The 20,261-nt window shown below is 27.2% G+C and overlaps 1 protein-coding gene across 1 annotated transcript in view; it reads left to right on the plus strand.

Annotated features, from left to right (window-relative positions):
* The first annotated feature begins 2,648 nt into the window (after window positions 1-2,648).
* The window catches only part of LOC111622096, a 67,480-nt gene continuing 49,867 nt past the window's right edge, over window positions 2,649-20,261 (plus strand). Inside the window, exons 1-4 of the mRNA XM_023364414.1 lie at window positions 2,649-2,700; window positions 2,770-2,867; window positions 11,327-11,389; window positions 18,830-18,885. Coding sequence (XP_023220182.1) covers window positions 2,688-2,700; window positions 2,770-2,867; window positions 11,327-11,389; window positions 18,830-18,885 — 230 coding nt within the window. The 5' untranslated portion in view covers window positions 2,649-2,687. The remainder of the gene's footprint in view (window positions 2,701-2,769; window positions 2,868-11,326; window positions 11,390-18,829; window positions 18,886-20,261) is intronic.

Raw genomic sequence — 20,261 nt, forward strand, 5'->3', positions numbered from 1 at the left:
ACTGGCGTTACTCCTATCCAAGTCACCCTAGTCGCTAACTGTAACCGATTTAGAACCAGCATGCGCTGCACATTATTCTTCGCATTGCAAAATGACATACGCATGTGTCAGGTCTATTCGAACAAAACTCACCCGCCGTCCGGGTCAGCGATTTTAATAAGGTGACAAGAGTAGCACGGAATTTTTCATTACTTATTCTGTGACGAAACTGAATTTTAATCTTTTAAATTGAGATACCTAAATAAGGGGGGCGAAGTTTTCCTCCGACCCGGGCGGCTGACACCCACGCTACGCCATTGTCTTGATGGAAGACGAATGTATGCTAGTGGCAATGTATCTGGATCCACGTTTCGGAATTTTATTGAGCAGCCAGCAAAAAGTAATTGCCAAAATTCACTTAAAAGAATTTTGGTCCGTTTGCGTTTATTTTAATAAAGCGGCAAAGAAGAAAATAGTCGGGATAATTCCGTCACGGATATTGCCATCAAATACGACGATGATTTGGAAATATTTTTGAAAAATAAAGAGAAAGACGACAGATCAAGGAATGGAGCATTTAAACCCGTTATCGAAAATATCATAGTGGCTTTTGATGGAATTGAAAGAATAAACAGAAAAAAGAACGTTTTAGAATTTTTGGAAGAAAATAAATGTATTTATCGTCAATTATATCAGTCGCAATTATTATTTTTTGCGTTTATTCGCGAAAAACAGTTTTCGTAAAGCTTCGTCGGGTTTAAACTTTATTTTACGAGAAAAGAAAGATTCGTCGTACGATGAAAATTTAGAAGACATTCAAATAATATGAGCGAATTAGTCTTGTTTACACTAAATTTAAATGCATTGTCGTACGTACAAACGATAAAAAACAACATACTTAAGAAGGCAACAGAAGCAGGACAAGATCAGTATTTGGCTTTGCAAAATTGGAGAAACACTCTTAGGAACTCGTTACCGTTTCCAGCTCAGCTATGCATTGTAAGGAACATGAGGTCAATACTTCCATGCAAATCATCCCATTATCACCAATACCAATTTCGTAGAGAGGATATCCAACAGCAACTGGAGCACAAGATGTCAATGTATTAAGACAGAGGTAGTGTTTTCCTAAATCCGCTGAGACCGCCAACGCAAGTTCTAGTGCATACAGGGAAAGAATGGTCTCTGGCACTGTTGTAAAACCTCTGAATGAGCCCAGATCATACTTAATAGAAGACCCACACGGACAACAGTACCGAAGAAACAGAATAAACCAACAGAAGAAACCAAATCATAGTCCTAGAAAAGCACCTGAAGAGAAAGGAGGTGAAGAGAAACAAGAAAATGGAAATGAACAAACTGAGAAAAAGGAAGGAGAGGAAGAAACAGTATCAATCCCAAAAGAAAAAGAGCATCAAACTCCGACGTGAAAAACTAGATCAAGAAGAATCATTAAAGCTCCTGTCCGACTCAACTTGTAAATATGTATGCATTTAAGTTATGTGTTTTAGTTACTTCAAAAAGAAATATAAAGGAAATATGTTGCAAAGAGATTTGGCAACACACATGGGCAGGAATGCGCGGGAACAGACGTCCATGACTCGTGTAAGAGCGGAGATCGCTCGGGCCAAAAAGATGTTAGACAACATGTTGCTTGTCGGAGAGATTAGTAAAAACAAGTTAGACACGCGTAACTGGTTATACAGCAAAGAAACAAAGAATACACAAAGATTACACTGTCTTGACTCACGGAAGTTTAGCGCTGAAAATGGGAGAGTGAAACGAAGTCACCGTCTCTAACGACTCCCCGAGGGATCAACAGCGCCACCAACCTTTTATTACGTAACGGAAGAACGTTTACAAAACATCGCGACACAATGCGTTGTATTGTACGTAACGATGTCGTATAACATTAGACAATAATTTCGATCGTTGATTCCAACAGAAGGATCCGAAATAAAATACTTAAAGTGTGCCTATGCTTCTCTGTCTCGCAAGGTTTAAGTACTTCATAAATAGTTTATAAACATAAACCACTTACACATATCTGGTTTTATAAGGGATGTCTCCAATGAGAAATTAAAAATTGCAGATGAACACTAACGACACTAGAAGTATCTTAATGGTTGCCAAGACATACGCCATCGTGTGTCAGAATTCAAAAACCCTTGAAACTTGAGGATAACATTTACTTTTGACCGCAGAACTTTGAATTGCCAAATATTTAATTTGTATAAAATTCCCAATTTCTCAGTCACTACGCGTTTCATCGTTACATGACTGTCAGAATACTTCTCTGTATCTTCCAATTCTGCTAACAAAACGTCTCCATCGAACATGGTGTCCGTTATTCCTTCCCCCATTACACTTTCTAATTTGACGGACTTATCACTTAGGACTTTATCTATCGTCTCTTTTAGAATTTCATCTTTCAAGATATTCACAGTTTTCATAAAAGAAATCCGTAAAGTGGCCCGTTGTTTTCAAACCATATTACTTTTCAAATACAGTTTATCAACACGCGATATAAATCACTTTGAATATCGAAATATATGCAATGTTAATATGTATTAATTATAAATTTCTAAATTTTCTTCCGTCTTCTCCATCACATAAAAATATCATTTCATAAACGAAACGAAAAAAGGAAATAATTAGCGATAAAAGCATACGATTGTGTTCCTGTTTTAAAAAAAAAGTCTACGCTAATGCTAGAAATATGTTAGAGAATTATAGTTTATAAATTAAATAAAGCGGAAGAATTTATATTAAATTATATATATTTTGTAGCCATGGAAGAAATGCGAGAGGTACTGGATGAGTTTGAAGCTGCCATAAATGAATTTCGAAATAACATTACATGGAAAGAGAAGAGCACCGTAGATAAGGTATGTTTCTATTACATTGTAAGACGTAGATAATTTCATTAAAGGCTAAGATCTATATGAAGATCCCTGAACAACATTTAATGGCTTATAATCTCATGGGATGTTATCGATCGTTTTATTCATGAAATAATACAAAGAAACATATGAGCCATCTACCAAGAGGACGTTTCCCGAGTGGATTTTCTGTGGTAATTGTTCTCTATTTAGGTTTTAAGCCAGGTTCAACAGGCAATGATTAATGGCTTCAAGAGCATATCAATGTAAAGCGACCCGCTGATTACTTTTATTGGAGTAATGATTATTGGCAATAGCGATAGTCAAATTTGCGTGTCTCCACACGCAAAGAAACTACAGCTAATAATCATTGCACGTGAAAAACTAGCTTCAGACACGCGGAAAAAATCAGAAAAACGTGACAAGATCTGACCCCCGACCCTGCAGTGTTCAGTAGTTTCGATCACTGGTGGGCTATGTCATTGGAGAAATCATTAATTTGTAATTACTAAATTAGTTACTAATCTTAAATGTTTAAAGAACTTTCATCAACATCTTCGACCACGCTTACAACGGAGTAACCGATAAATACCGCCCTCTTGCGGAACAAAATTATTTTTTTTATATTTTTATTAAATTTTATTAAATTTTGAATAATAAAATATAAATACATTTTGAATTATATATATATATATTATTCAAATCGAAATTATAAATTAATAATTAAAAACAAAAACTCTGTACAGGAAATTACGAGTTATAATATTATCAGACGGCGTGACGATATATATGACGTATGAAATTCGGACCCTCCCATTTGTAAGCGACGAAAAGTAAAAAAAAAATTAAAAAAATAAAAAGAGTTGTTTGTAAAGAGTGACACACATTTTTTTCGCCCATCGAATAAATTAAACACGTTGAAGATATGTAAAAATTAATTCGTAAGATGACAACAACAACAAAACGTTTGAAACTTCCACATTATAATATTGTCAAGGATTGGAATTCGAAACATATAGTGAATTGGCTGAGAAAGGTACGATGTCATTCCATTTTATTTTTCTGATAAAAAGGTAAAAGTTGGTATTTAGTTAAAGCAAATGTTTCGAAATTGCTTTTATAGATTACAATTACTAATTGTTTTAGCAACTATTGTAATTATAACTTCACTTTCTCTATTGATTATAATCACGTGTTAATTGTAATTGAGTAATTATTTCATGATACGTCAGAGAAATTTGTAATTTTGTTTCATTTTTATAAATTGTAATGAAATCAGGTCTTAAGTTCGTGTCAAAATGTCTAATTAGTTATTTAGGTCAATAAAGAATTTTATTTTCATTAGTAAATTTTAAATAATTATATATTTAATTGAAATGTGTTTGTTGCAGTTGAAGCATTTAACATTTAAAGACATCATCATCCTTTTAAAAGTTTTTAAAAGATAAATCTTTTCAAAAGTTATTTTGGATTCTTCTTAAGTTTCCTTATTCCGTGATTTATGTGTCGTCTCGATATAATAATATAATGATTTATGCATAAAATGCAGTAATGTAAAATATTTTGCGAGGTTTGTTAATGATCGATTACTAAATATTTGATGAATCTAATAAAATTTAACTTTTTGTCGATTTTTTTCTAGTACGTATTTGTTTTTGCATGCCGTGTTTTGTTTTTATACTAAAGACGGTTGAAGCGTGACGCTAACCGCACCGTTTCTTGTTATTGATATGTGAAAGCGGTGCGGACTCGACGGTAACTTGCACCCGAGGCGAACCGACCCTGATTCCAGAATGGTTGTTTATAGAAAACTTCAAGCTCTGGAAGTTTTCTATACATCTATGGGACTTCGTAGTATTTGGCTTATTTATTTTTCCTTTTGAGTATTTTGACTGTTCATTTTGCCACTTGAGATAGTTACCTCGTTGCCTCACCCATCAAGTCGGCCCTTTGTGAATGGACTAGACATAATCTTATTTCCCCTTATACAACAGAAAAGTCTACTCTATATGGAATAGAAAATTAAGGAAGTATATAAATTGAAAACAAATACTTTTTCTCTACATGTATATACTATGCTATTGTTTTTACTGTTAAACTGTTTATTAATTTCAATCACAAAGACAAAATATTAACGAACGTTATAGAAATATTAAAATACTTTTAGTATATTTTAATTTAAAGTATGTTAAAGCTATATTTTTAAATTAAAATGCCTTAATATGCTGCATATGTAAGTCTAATCAATCAATATTTGATTAAAAAACCTTACACCAGAGGAAAGTAAAAACAACCTAGAGTATTTAGATTTAAGATAAATATGAGATAAATTGAGTTTGTAAAACATATACGTATATTAGATTAGTAGAAAGTTACAAAAATTACAAGTATTTATAAAATAGAAAGTTCAACGATTACAACTGGTCTTAATCTGATTAGAATAGAGAAAGAGAGATCCTAGTACAAGAAAACTCTCTCAATCAACACACTAACTTACAATGGAACAGTTCTAAGATCTCATTTATAAAAGATTGTTAAACTAAAAACATACATTGTTAACTTTATAGTTACTTTATGTACACTATTACACTATTTTATGTAACATTATTATCTTAATTTACTTAGTTTTACAAATTCATAAAATTTTTACAATATTATTTTGCATTTACAAATAATTTTTTAATGAATATTTATTTATTTATAAAATCGTTATTTATAATTTTTAATATTTTTGCGGAATGAAATTTCAATATGCTAACATGATTAAGCAAATTAGCAAATAGGTTAGGAACTGGTAAAGTTGAGAAAGACCCACTAAATTAAGGAAAATATACAGGTGTTTTTTTTTTTTATTATAATTACAATTAAAATTGACTCTAACATCAAGTTAAATAATCTAAATTATAACTGAATTTGTTTTGAGAAATTATGTTTATTTTTATTTTTTAAAATTGTCATTTTATTTTTTCTAAGATGTTTCAGAAGTAAATCTTTTGTAAACTATGCTGATATTAATATTATAAAATTCAAATAAGTTAGGAAAAATTACCATATTTATTGTATCACTTTTAATATTAATTTTAACAGTAATTAAGCGAATTGTACTAATGTATCTATTAACTGGTAATGATAATTTGAATTAAAGAAATTATTAATTAAATGACAGAAGGAAGAAATGTAAATTATTTATTGAATATATTTTAGTGGATTTGAATAAAATCAATCTGTATAAATATATAATTTTATCACAAAGTTTTGATAAAGAAATTAAATTGATTAAAGAAATTTCATTTAAAACAAAATTCTGGTATTTAAAATTAATATATAAAAAACTTTAAATTTAAAAACTTACTAATTAACAGTAAAAATTCAAGGGAAGTTAAAAATAAATAAAAACCAGTTATACATGGAAATGATTTAAATCAGGAACTTCAGGTTGTATCTGCAATATTTTAAAACAATAGTAGTGAAAATTTATTGATTCAATGATTTTTTTTTTTAATATCAGAAGTGAAATATTTTGGTTATAAATTTAAGAGCCTACATATAAAATATTAAATTTATCTCAATCATTTACTTTATCAAAATAATAATATTATTACTGTATTATAATTATTTATTTATTTATAATTTTTTCTAATCAGTGAATTACATAGTCCAAATCCTTATCAGTAAATTGTTTTTGATTTATATATTCATAAACTTATTTAGTTCCTCAATTAAATTGTTACATAGGTTATAGTTCCTCGTTTGAAATTGAAAAAAATTAGAATTTCCTTAAATCTATATAAAATTTTGCTTTGTATTTTTAAACTATATAAATTGGACTTTTGATACAGACGACAACATAATGAAAAGTTTCTGTGCATATCATAACAAGTTTTCTAGATATTTTAAACCACTTTCTGTTAAAATACTTAGTCATAATTCATTTATGAGTAACCAATATTTTAAACATAAATACATTAAATATAGAATACAACATTACAAAGATATAGATCCTGAATTTGTAATAATAAAAACAATTATTTTAGTGATTTGGTTTGTTGTTCAAATGATTATGTATAACCAGTATTGGATGTATAGAATAATCATGTACAATGGAAATATAGTTAAATCTCAATATAGTATCTAAACAGTGCTACCTTTGTAACGTTTCAATAAATTTTCTTCATAAATATTAGAAAATCATTCGTTAAGTGGAAATTACTATTTTTAAATGTATGATTTTGCATTGAAAATGACATTGCTACCAAGTTTTCAGACTCAAATTCAAACTTTTGGATTATAATTTATGTAATTTTTATCGTTTGAGATACAACAGTTTATCACCACCCTTGATTTACTGCTAATTTTGGAAGTGAATAAATTATTTGATTGTAAATTATTTTGACTACAGCAAAGATTAAGTAATGAGTCAGTCTACTTTCTCTCTCTTAGTAGTGAGGAAATCTACAATAGCGAGGTTGAGGCCAAAGTTTTAAACGCGAAAACATGTATGTCGGACAATCAGTGCCGCTTTCCTGTAAGCCTAGAAGTTTGACAATGGTGTTTGGATAGTCAGTGAAATCATGCTCGACATTCCAAACATCATTGTCAAACTTCTAGGCTTACGGGAAAGCGGCGCTGAATGTCTGACGTACACGTTTTTGCATTTAAAACTTCAGCCTCAACTTCTCTAATATTTCTGGGTTGTTATTTACTACTACATTTTCAAGTTATATATGCTATTAAAGAAATCATGATATACAAAATTGAATATCTTAACATTTGAAATAGTGGCAGATGCTAGAAACAGAAAAATAAAATGCTTATTATATACAGTTTTTAAAAGTTTCTCTATTTTGTAGAATTAAATTGGCTTCCAAGAAATGTTAGTTTTTTAAACTTTTACAGTTGAGTTTTTATCATATTTTCCAAATAATTTCATTGCTGGATTTTTTAAAGGTGTATGTTTTTGATTGTAATCTATGCAGTTGATACAAAATATATCAAATAAATAATTTAAAAATATATAACTGAGGTTATCTGTAAAATAAAATTAATTACTGTACCAATTTTAAGATTCATTTTAAAAGATTTTTTGCATTGAAAATTAAAATTATAACAGAGCAGTTTGGTGTTTTTAGTATTATTATACAGTAGAGCGTCGTTTATCCGAAAGCTGGTTATCCGAAACGTCTGTTATCCGAAAGCATTCCAGTCGGCAAATTTAAATTTTCGCTAGTGCTGTGGCGCTGAAATCTTCGGCTATTTCTTGGGTTACTCAAATATTTTACGTTTTTGATACTAAATTAACATCTGAAGTATAATTTTTTATTGTTTTTATATTTTTCAATATATTTATTTTGTTTGTATAAAATAAAAAAATAATTTTTAACGATACAATAGTCTTCGTTAGGCTTAACATCGACGAAAATTCAACGCAAAGCGACACGCAACGGAGAAAAATTTTAACATGGGATAAATTAATATATTTTTTCGTACATGATTCGTTATCCGAAAAATAAGTTATCCGAACCACCCTAGTCCCCAATTGATTCGGATAAACGACGCTCTACTGTATATACATGAAGGTTAGAAATCACATTTCATATCTTTACTATCTTTTTGTCATTGATTTATAATGAATGTAATGTGATAAAATAATGTAAATAGATAGGTCATTGATATTATTATTCAGCTGTAATCTAAAAGAATTTATAAAAGCTAATTTTGAATATCCAGGAAAGTTGAGGTTTACTGAATTGTTTTTGTGAATTATAACAATGTCATTTTTAGAATATGCATTACAGTATGTATTATCATTAAAATTACCATAACTTTATCTTTGAATGTGTATATAAATTATTTTTATATACAAATTCAATTAAGGTAAACAAAAATTTTTTTCAATATTATGTTTAAAATTTATATACAAATCTAATAAATTAATTTGGTGTTTAATAATTTTGTTATAAAGTTTAGGTTTATTTTATATTAATGCTAAATATAAACCAAAAATTCCTAGATTTTTTATGCTGTATTTACATTACTTTTAATTGAACTATTATAATTTGACTTGAAGGTAGAAAATGGAATTGACATCTTGTACATATATTGATAATTCTGTCTAATTATTGTTTACTCCTACCAAATAATCCCAAAATAAGTAATCCACTCAATAATCTCACAAAATTACAATAACAGTAACAATTATTTAAAAACAGTATATCATAATCTAGTGATACTTGGTATGTTTCTACATGAAATAATTTTTGTTTCCCAATTTTTGTTTTTGGTAACATAAGCAATAGAACTTTGAATTTAAAATTATATTAAATAAAATAAACAACTTAACAATTTCTTTTGGAGTAAATAAAAATCAGGAAGGAATGAAATAATAACTTTGTTAATTGTTAAAAAAAAAAAAGATAATTATTTCATTAAACAATTTAAGAAAGAGGAAAAGCATTTGACTTTGTAGTTCCTAGTATTCTAATTAATATTCTTGACAGACATCTGTATAAGCAGAAATAATTGGATATTTATTTTCAAAATTTTAGTAATTAAAGTAATGTTAATTATTTAGTAATTATTGATTTGTCCTTGTATATCAAATTGAAATCTATATCAGACTTCACCCTATTTCTTAATTTTCAGTTGAAAAGATGAAATATGATACATAGAAATTTTTAAAATTTTTGCATATGTTTGGAGGTTACTATTGCAAAATATAAATATTGTTTTAAAAATAAAAGTGAAATGACAAATACCATGTTTTAAAATGTATTTATTTAAAACAAGATATAAAAAAAGTCTCTCAAATAATATTTATTTAGATTTATTGTTGTGAAGAATAGTATTTTGATATAAAAAATGAATAGTAATGATAACTTACTGTATTAACTGTGATAAAGATTTCAATATAGAAAATATTGACATCTTTATTACTAAAATTGAATTAATGATTTTCTTTTTAATAAATGAAAATTATTAGATAGTTGAAATAAAAATAATTTATTCATATATATGTACACAAATAATTACAGTCAATATAAGTCTGCATAAGTCATCNGGCAATGGTGATGCCCCAAGTGTCGAAAGTAAATCATCACACAGATTAATGTCACAGCAGAATTCGATTTTGCATTTTTTTTTCACTTTTCATTCATATGTTATTTGTAGCAAATGTTTCATATTTCTGTTAGAAATGAGTATCTGAAACCTAACAATGCTTACACTGAAGGAAAAATACAAACTTATATCTGAATTTGAATATAATAAAACTTTGCAAGCCGCATTTGCAGAACCAGAAAACCTTCCAAGAACAACATTGGTGGGAATTATGAAGAAAAAAGAGGAAATTAAGAAACTTTTTCTTGGGTCTTGTAGCAGCTGTCTTGAAAACGCCAGAGAAAGTTGCCATTCAAGAATGTTGAAGATGCTCTGGTACGTTGGCTAAAGCAAATCCGTTCATAAAATCTTCCTGTTTCAGGGCAATACTGAAACAAAAAGCGATGGAAATCGTTGAGGATACTTGGAGTAGAAAGCAACTTTAGTTCCAGTGATGGATGGTCAGAGAGATACATTGTATATTGCATATACTATATAAAGCACTACTGTATTTTCCTAATTGTAGTTTTGTTTGTTTTGTTTTTTTTTTTTTTTTTAACTTTGTTTTAGTCATTATGTCGGATAACTTGACACATTTCCACTTCCCCTTGGAGTGTTGGAGTGTCTTATGCAGACTCAACTGTACATATTGTTAATTATACTAGAGTAGTATTTCTCAAATAATTGTGCACAATTATCACAGTTTGGTATTATTACCAAGCTATTTTTAATCAGTTTTACAGCATTTAGTTTTCAGGTCTTATATTTTTCTCATAAGCTTTAAGCTTTATGCTTTTTTGGTTTATTTTTATTTTACTGTTTATATTTTTAATTTTGCATTTAAGTAGGTTCCTTTAAAGGACAAAAATCATATTTTAAACATTCCAGAAAATATAGTGAAATTTTATTCAAAAATTGTTGGCAACAACTTTTTTCCAATAGTGTGTAATTTTGTCAACAAAAATTTTTCCTTATTAGTTTAGTTTGTGTATTAATAGCATTTTTTTTTTTTAACCTGCATCTTACAATAAAATTAATTACATATTAGTTTTAAAATCATATATTCTTTAAGAATGAACTAAAAATAAATTTAGAAATAAACTTAATTAACTTACATATTTATATAATGATAGATAATAACCATTCCAGAATTCAAAACTTTTAATATCTTAAAGAAAATAACTGCAAAATTATTGAACAGCTTCAAACAAATCAAACATTACTGTATTTTATAACTAAAGACATTTTATATATTATTATTGATAAAAAATATTCTTTGGAACATGTAATCTATTAATTTGTTTATGATCATTTAAATAGTTAAAAAATTTTATTAATTTTTTTCAATTGAAAATATTTGCTTTTATTAGTTTCAGCTTGATGACTGCATTCCTGCATTTGAAAATCGGGAAATAGATGGTCCAGCACTATTGGTAAGTTTTATAAAAATATATATATATATATATATATTTTTCCAGTTTAACTTACAAACTTACCAAAGTAAATAGATTTTTTAATAATGATTAAAACAAGAATGTCGAAACATACTAAATATATACAGTCGACCCCCCCCTATATCATCATTGATTTTTCCGTTTTATCTGAATTACATGTTGTACGAGTCACTTAGATTTTACAAATATGTGAGCCATTCACAGTCCGGCACACGTATTTGTAAAATCTAAGTGACTAGTACAACATGTAATTCAGATAAAACGGAAAAATCAATGATCTTATAGGGGGGTCAACTGTATATTATATTTATTTTCATTATACTTTTTATGCAATTCAAAGCATTTACTTGTGAAAGTTTATTTGAAATAGAATCCAAAACTAATTTCAATGTACAGTACTTAGAATAAACTTCAGTTTAAAACACTTACATAATGTTTTATTTCATAAACTTTGCAAATTTATTCGTAAAACTTATTGAAAACATATTTTTAAAATAATTATATCATTGATTTAGCTATGGAGTGGGTTTGAAATGAAATAAAACAATATGAATATTTAAAGATAAAGGATTTGGTTTGCAATTTGTGCTTCTTTTTTTATGGTTGGGAGAATAAATATAACATTTTGACAATTCCTTGTAAAAATAGGATACAATTCTTTAATTTTCTTCAATCATTTACAAGAATACTATCTAAGAAGCTAAAGTTTTTTTCAGTTAAATGTTTTTAAATAAATCTTTGCTCATTTTTACAATTAGAATAAAAATTAAACCAATTATTCAAATTCTGTCTTAAAATATTCACAAAATACCAATTTGAGATTAAATATTCATTTAAATATTTTTTTTTAAATGTGAACTTTTGTAATATGTAATCTCAACAATATGAGTCTGTTCTGTAGTCTTTGTTTCCCAGGTAAAGCCGAGACTCCACTACTGTAAAAACGGGTGTAAAACCCCTTGCCATAAAAGCTTTCAATCACGTGACCTATTTGCATTTGCGTCTGGATTGCAATGGAGGTCTGGCTAATGAAGTTTTTATGGCAATGGTGATGCCCCAAGTGTCGAAAGTAAATACTTCTTCGCATGTGAATTGGTGGAAACGGAAGACAGTTGTATATGTGATATATCAATATAAACACAATGATTATATTCTACGAGTTTTTTCTGTACTATAATTAAAAATGTAGCAAAAATATCTTTACTTTCATATATTAACTTTTATTATTGTATTATTAAGATAATATACAGCACTTATAAGCTTAGCTTTTTTATTATATACTTCTCTAAATTGAAGGATTTTCCTTTGGCATCCATTATTATAATTGGGTTACCTCTTGTTGTAGATATATGAGTACTTTCGGATGTTTTCGATAAATCTTTCTAGATCTATTCTAGAGAAGCCATGAGGGAACGTACACAAAAGCTCGTTTTCCGCCATTTTAGCACCATGTCACAATGACCTAGATTTCACAGACTTCTGATTGGTGGAAGATACTGTTTTACGGCTGTATTTGCGTCGAAAGTTGAACCCTACTCAACTCGCTTTTACACTGGTTTTATGACTTGCTCAGGCATAAAATATCAGGGTCACATGATTAAAAGCTTTTACAGCGAGGGGTTTTACTCCCGTTTTTACGGTAGTGGAGTCTTGGTCTAACAGAACTTGTTCTAAAGTTGCAACCATGCAAGTCACAAGATGATGACTACTGTGGGATCATTTTGTGTGTAAGACAATAGAATGAAAAATTATTCTTCTGTTTGAAATGTGTTTTTACTCAATCACATACAACCTTGAATAACAGAAAAAGGTTTAATTAAAAAAAACTAATGTTTTTGATGATTTTTAATGATCTCTCTCAGGTTATATTGCTCACTCACTCACACAAACTTGAATAACAGCAAAAATATCATTAAAAATGATCAGAAATGTTAGTTTTTCCAGTTGAATAAACTTTATTGCTGCTATTCCAGGTTGTGTGTGATTGAATGATATACTATAGCAGTAAGGTTATGAATTTTAAAATGTATTTTGTATTCTCTAATCCTCCATCCATATACTGTAAATCTTGTATAACATTTTAATAAAATTTAAAAGATGAAATATCCAGGATTTAAGTATGAGTGTACATTCAAAATTTTGGAATTATAAACAATAGAACATATGGTAAAATAAAATTTATACAACATTCTTAATATCTTCTATAACATACTATAAATTGTGACAATCCTATACAGTTCTCTTCTGTGAATGGTTATAAACCAATTGCATGCAACAGATAAAGATTTGCAATCCTTGTAATTTATGTATTTCCCTTTCATAGTGACTTTATTTATTTCAAGTGTTTCTAAAATTCGTAAATGGTGTTCATTGATGATGTGCCATATGAATTTTGCTTCATCTGGATTTGCAAACAGCCCAGGTTTCATAATTGGCTATTATATTATTGACGTTGTTGTCAATGTTACATTTATGCTCTTTGAGTCTACTGAATAATGATTAACTGTTGATTGAATCTTTCATCTGTGATTGGGATGGAATATACCTCTGGTTCTCTTTTAATATCTATATTGTTTTTGCCATTGCATAAGAACTTATGAACTGTAATGTTTCTGAATAGCATCTGTGGTAATTTAAGTAATGGTTATCTGATTATAAATTGAACTTAGTCTGGGATCTAAGTCCATAATTATAGGTCTGAATTTAGGTTGGTTGGACTCATATTTTATTCTATCACCAAAGGAGAGTTGTTCCCTGTTATTCAGATCAAAATTTTGAGTTAAGTTTTGTGTTAGTTTTCCATTGTAACTATGTATGATCAAAATTTTCTCAATGCATTTAAGTTCTATCATGATTCTACTAAATCTGTACAGTGTGTGAAGGCCAATGCTCTGTTTAGGCAATTATTTTGTATGTGAAAGGTTGCTGGAACATGCAGATATGAAAATGGATGAAAATCAGATTTGTAGTAGAGATCAATGGTAATACCCCATTTCTGAAAGTGATGTTTAAGTCAAGAAAGTGCCCTGTGGAATTGCTGAATTGGTGGAGTTTTAATGTTTGGCCATGCCATATGGATTATTGTTAAATACCTCTAATAATTTATCAATGTTCAGTTTAGATTCCCATAATATGAGAATAATATCTGCAATCTAGTTTAGAGTATAGGAAATCATCATGAATTTCTTCTCAATTGACCATACCACAAACTTGTATATGTCCCCTGAAAGGGGTTGCCCATAGTTACATTTCATTTCTGCACGAAAGTATTTTTATACTTGAAGAACAAAGTATAACGTAAGACACACATTACTTCAATATATTCTTTTATTTTACCATATGTTTTATAGCTTTTAATTCCTAAATTTCAAATGTACACTCATACCTTAAGCCTGGATATTCCATCTTTTAAATTTTATAAATAAAACATCATAGAACAATTGCACATTTTAATTTACAACATCAAAACTTTGAATTTGGATGTAGATCCGATGTAGGCTTATGAAGTGAGTCAAAAACATTTGTCTGCTAAGTAAAACAGTGCTAGAAAAGTATGGATAGTTTTTGGATATTGTGTTGAATTCTGTTCCAGTTTTAGTTCAGTTGTTTTGAATTACAGCACTTAATGAATACAAATGAATAGAGTGTTTATAATAAGAGATTAGAGTTTATCTTTTTATTGCATGTAATTTTTTTTAGTTCTAGTACTGAGTTTTTCACACTATTATAGGCTGTCTGTTCAGGTTTGTTGATGTGAAATTACTTGTTTTTGAAAGAAACAAAATATTTGGAAATTGAAAATTTATTTTAAAATTTTGCCGTGTTTGTTCAAAGCTTTTATATGCTTGCTTTCAGTATCACTTGCATTAAGAAGTTTATATTCTTATTTAGCTACTGAATATTTCTTTATTTAATCATTGGTTAAGTTTTATGCATTTAGTTTTGTAATTGTTAGCCTTGTATTTCTTGTAATATAAACGTTACTTATATTGACATAGATCCATTATGATGATTCATAGTCAACAATAATTGTTTATTGTCAAAGGATCATAACTTTAACCTTTCTTCTTTGTTATATATAATGTACTAAAAAACTTAAATTTATTTCCTTTATATTTTATTTTATCACAAATCCACAAATCTTAAATGTTCACTTCATAATCAGTTATATTGTTTTCTGTTTGGTCACATTAACAATACAACAGGTCTTGATAACAAGGACTAGAAGAAAGAATACTAGTTTATGAAAGATATAGTAAGTAGTTTAAGTGGGTGATAAAAAACAAATATAAGTGGTGTATCTACTTTCAAATGAATCAGAATACTTTGAACTGTATAACAATGAAAACAGTTGTAAAAAATAAATAACTCTCTTTAAACGTTGAAGTATTTAGTCAAAAGAGTAGCAAATAAAAAATTTCACATGAAACATTTTCCAAATATGAGCAATATTTTTTCTAGAAAGATCATAGAAAAGCTTTTTATATTGAAAACCAGATGATTATCAGTATATTGGTATTAAAATTCCTTGAAAGTTTGTAAACAAGATTAATTAATGTGCTATTAAATGAAAAATCATTTTAAGAATTTATTAAACACTTATGAATGCAACTATTCTTTAAGATAAATATTTTTTCTTTAGAAAAAAAATCTTTTATAGCCTTGTATTTTAAACAATCTGAAAATGTTTATAAGAATCATTTTTATCTAGTTACTCAGAAATTGGCAAAACAACTTCACACATACACACTGTTAAAAAACATTTAGAAGATCTAGTAATAAAATTGGAGAAATTTAATAATACAGAAAGATAAATGATTTATAGATTTGAATTTCACAATAAAGTAATCCTATAATTTTTAAAATTGAAATGATTACAGATTAAATAGACAGTTATGTTTCCAGGTGTAGAAATTATAAAAAGAAATTAAAAATTCAGGAAACAATAGTTTTTTAAAAGAATTTACATCTAACTCTACAAGCAAATAAATTCAAATATTTATTTGTTGGATTTAACTAAATAATGAGAAAAAGAGAAATTAAAAAGAGATAAGGTTTGTTTTAGTTTAAAAAATATATATAATTGATAGTAACTATAATGTTTATAGGAAAACTAAATGTGACAAATGAGAAATGAAGGAAATTTATAGGACTTTGTAATTAATCTACATTAAAAAAAAATTTAAATTTAATTTTTAATTAATTTTATTTTTAAAATTTTTAAAATAATATAGTACAGGTGGGTTCTAAAAATTTTTTAAAAATTATAATTTAAAATCCAAATTATAATAGAAAGTGATATATATGAAATATAATTGCTTGATTAAAAAGTAAGAAACATGAATACATTGGAACAACATTTAAATTAACTTGATTGAACAAAAATAAAGATTTGCTCCATATTTGTGTATTTTGCATATTTATCATTTGATATTTGCAACTATTTTCCATATTTTTAAAGCTAAAATTCACATATTTGCAGAGGGGATTAACAAATATAATGAAACTATAGATAAAGAATTAGATAATTATTAATGCTTTAATCTTAAATATATTTTAGCTCAATTCATTTGCAATCATCAGATGGAGAAAATAGGAATATTCATTAACTCAAATTTTAGTTTGTGTAGTTTCTCCAATTTTAATGGCAAGTGAACTTATACAGATAGTAAACATTGTTCTATATTAGTAAATATTGTGAATGTTGGCATTATGTATAATGGGTGTATTTTAGTTCATTTTTCTTTTATCCTTAAATGTCAATAATGTCATCTAAACAAAAAGTCTAGTGGAAAAATATCAAAAAGGTTAAAGAAAGTAACGTTTCTTCAAAATAAAGCTAAATCGTTTGCTGAAAGAATAGGTAGTTTACACTTTCATCATAAATGAATCTGCTATAAGGTAAATTAAGAAAAAATATAGAGATCAAAGGTTAGACAGACCGCAGGAGCAAAAATTGTCAGAAATTCAATAATGAGAAAATGGAAAAAGTCTTAATCATCTAGACTGAAGATCTGTTACAGAAAAATATCTCCTTGAGTGTCCTTATTACCTAGAAAAAGTTAAAGCATGTGTTTCAAGATTGTAGTAATTATGATTGATCCTCACTAGTACTTGTAATAGTGAAATTTATTATGTTTAAAGTCATTTAGTTTTCTGAAGGATGATTTAAAATTTAACAAAAAGATATACAGTAATATAAAGATTGTATCTAAACATTAGTTAATGATAGATTTTTGGTCTGTAATTCTATAATTTCATAAATTATTTCTAATTTCCAAATTATATCAATAAGTAATTCTACTTCGTATTAAATTTGCAAATGACCATGTATCCGCTGAAAAAATTTGAGTTGCCTTTCAGCATTCCCAGAAGCAGATGTTGGATATAGTGATAGGGATGTAAGCCAAAGTGAGATAGTTTAGTTGACTCTTTTCTGTATTTATACTGTTGCAAGTAGTTCAACAGTTTAATTTTTTAGCATTTGTTGTGAACATAACCTATGTATCATTATTATTGTAGATATATGAGCAGCTCTCAAACAGTTGTATCTCAAAACAACTGAAAATAATACCCGTGTTCATAAACTTTTTTGTTTACAATAACTCATGCTATCATCTCCCAACTGACTTCCTCCTGCCTTCTTGTAAGAAACAGGTTGAAGCAATGATCCAGATAACTAAACGGTAAAATATTTGCTTGATATGAGAATTGTTGTTCAAATTCTGTTTCAGGTTTAGCTTTTCTTCCAAATGTTCTAAATTATTTCTAATTATTAAACTTTAATACAAAATGACAACAGCTTTGATTCCTTCAAATTATAACTATAATCAGAAAAATGCATATGCAACCTTATATAATTAATTGCTCAAAAAGATTTAATATTGATAAATATTATCTTAAATCCTCATTCCTCAATTAATGTTTTCAAATGATACTCAATTCTATTTAAAACTCACATCCTGTATGAACATTAATTACTGAAATTAATTAGCTAGACCATGGCCAGACAAATATTGATCTATCATCAATGTAGTGATTGCCGATGCTTTTGAAGCCACCAGAGAGCACTACAATAATGTATTTTTCTTGTATTAATATTATGGCATTTTTGAAATTATAGTATTCATACAGAACAATAAAAACCTTTCAAAAGTAGAGAATGAATTTAAAATTTTGAACAGGATATTTACATGTTCTATATTTGAAATTTGTAATGAAATAATATATATTACATTTGAATAATTAAAAGAATTATAAAACAATTTTGTAATTCTATAGTTTTTTAGTTAAAGAATTAAGTAATATGTTTTAAGAAATTATTAAATTATTTATTTATTCTTACTTGGCTTCAGAAATGGAAAATTGCAAGAGTTTTTAACATTTGTAGTTTTTTAAAAATTTTTCTTTTACTTTCAGGAATTAACTGAAGAAAAATTATTTACATTTCAAGATATCAAAATTAAACGAAGGGCGTAAGTACTATAAATAAAATTCTGTTAAAACTATTTTATCCTAAGTGCATTTAAGATTTTCTGAATTGATAAGTGAGTGCTTAACAATAATTTTAAAATTATACAAAACCTTTAATATATAGTAATACTGTATATAATACATTAAACTCCAAAGTTTGTTTTCTCCTAACTGTGATAACATTGAAAATATCAAAAAATGATATATGAGACAAAATTCAAATTCATGAACATAAAACAATGATGATGCTGATTTGGATTGGAACATGTTTATAAAACTGCATATAGTGGAAATGAGAAAACATCTTAAAAATCACAAAAGAGAATATATAAACAAGAAATGGGACTAGGAAAAAATGATTTTTTTTAAATGAACATTTTATATTAACTCATTAAAATAACAACTGTTTCTTAGAAATGCCATTTTTACTCTGTTAGTATTTAACTATATTTAAAAAATATGTATGAAGACTATCTTGTGAACATTTAATTATCTATTTACAAACTTTAAATGTTTAGGTAGTATCCTGATGAAAATATCATTTCATTATTTTCAAATGACATCAAGTGATATTGTATCTGCTTTAAACAGTTTCAATTATTATTTGATTGAAATCATCAGATTATATTATTTGATTACAAGTGATATTATTTCATATAATTTGAAACTGTACAAAAAATCATTTTGGACATGATATCATTTCTTTAATGATTTATGATTGATATCAAGTAATTTCAAATAGTATCAAATCAAGTGCATTGTAAACAGTTCTATAAAAATCAGAAATCTTTAACAATAAAATGCTTTTCAAGATATATACAAAAACTTTTGGACATATCAATTAATGTCAATCATGTGATATCACATGACATGATTTTTGAACCTTTGACATTAAATAAAAAACTTATAAAACATCTTAATAGTGACAGTGATATCGTTTGATGTCAAGTACAACAGTATCAAGTGTTGTCATGTCTTATCATTTCCAATCATATATCATTGACAATATGATTTCAAATGATATTTTTACTAGGGATAAGATAATGTAAATGAAGAATTTATTCTTTTTCTGATAATTTAAACAATTTCATGTTTAATTATTATTTCTTATTAATATATTAAAGTAAGTTATAAATTTACATAATGATATTGTTTTGTATCAGTTGACTTTAACAAATTTTTTAAATAAATTTTTGCTTTTCTGTAAATATAAACTAAATCTAAAAACATTTGATAAGTAAAAAAAAAATTATATACAAGAAAAACAAAAAAAAAAAAGATATAAACCACTTTGATGATTGTAATATCTAATACCAGTAATTAAAAATTCATGTAAATAAAGATTATTTATCAGGTAATTATCATCAAAATGATCTGA

This window comes from Centruroides sculpturatus, unplaced genomic scaffold (genome assembly GCF_000671375.1).
Source record: "Centruroides sculpturatus isolate CEXI.00-Female unplaced genomic scaffold, Cexi_2.0 scaffold11, whole genome shotgun sequence".
NCBI lineage: Eukaryota > Metazoa > Arthropoda > Arachnida > Scorpiones > Buthidae > Centruroides > Centruroides sculpturatus.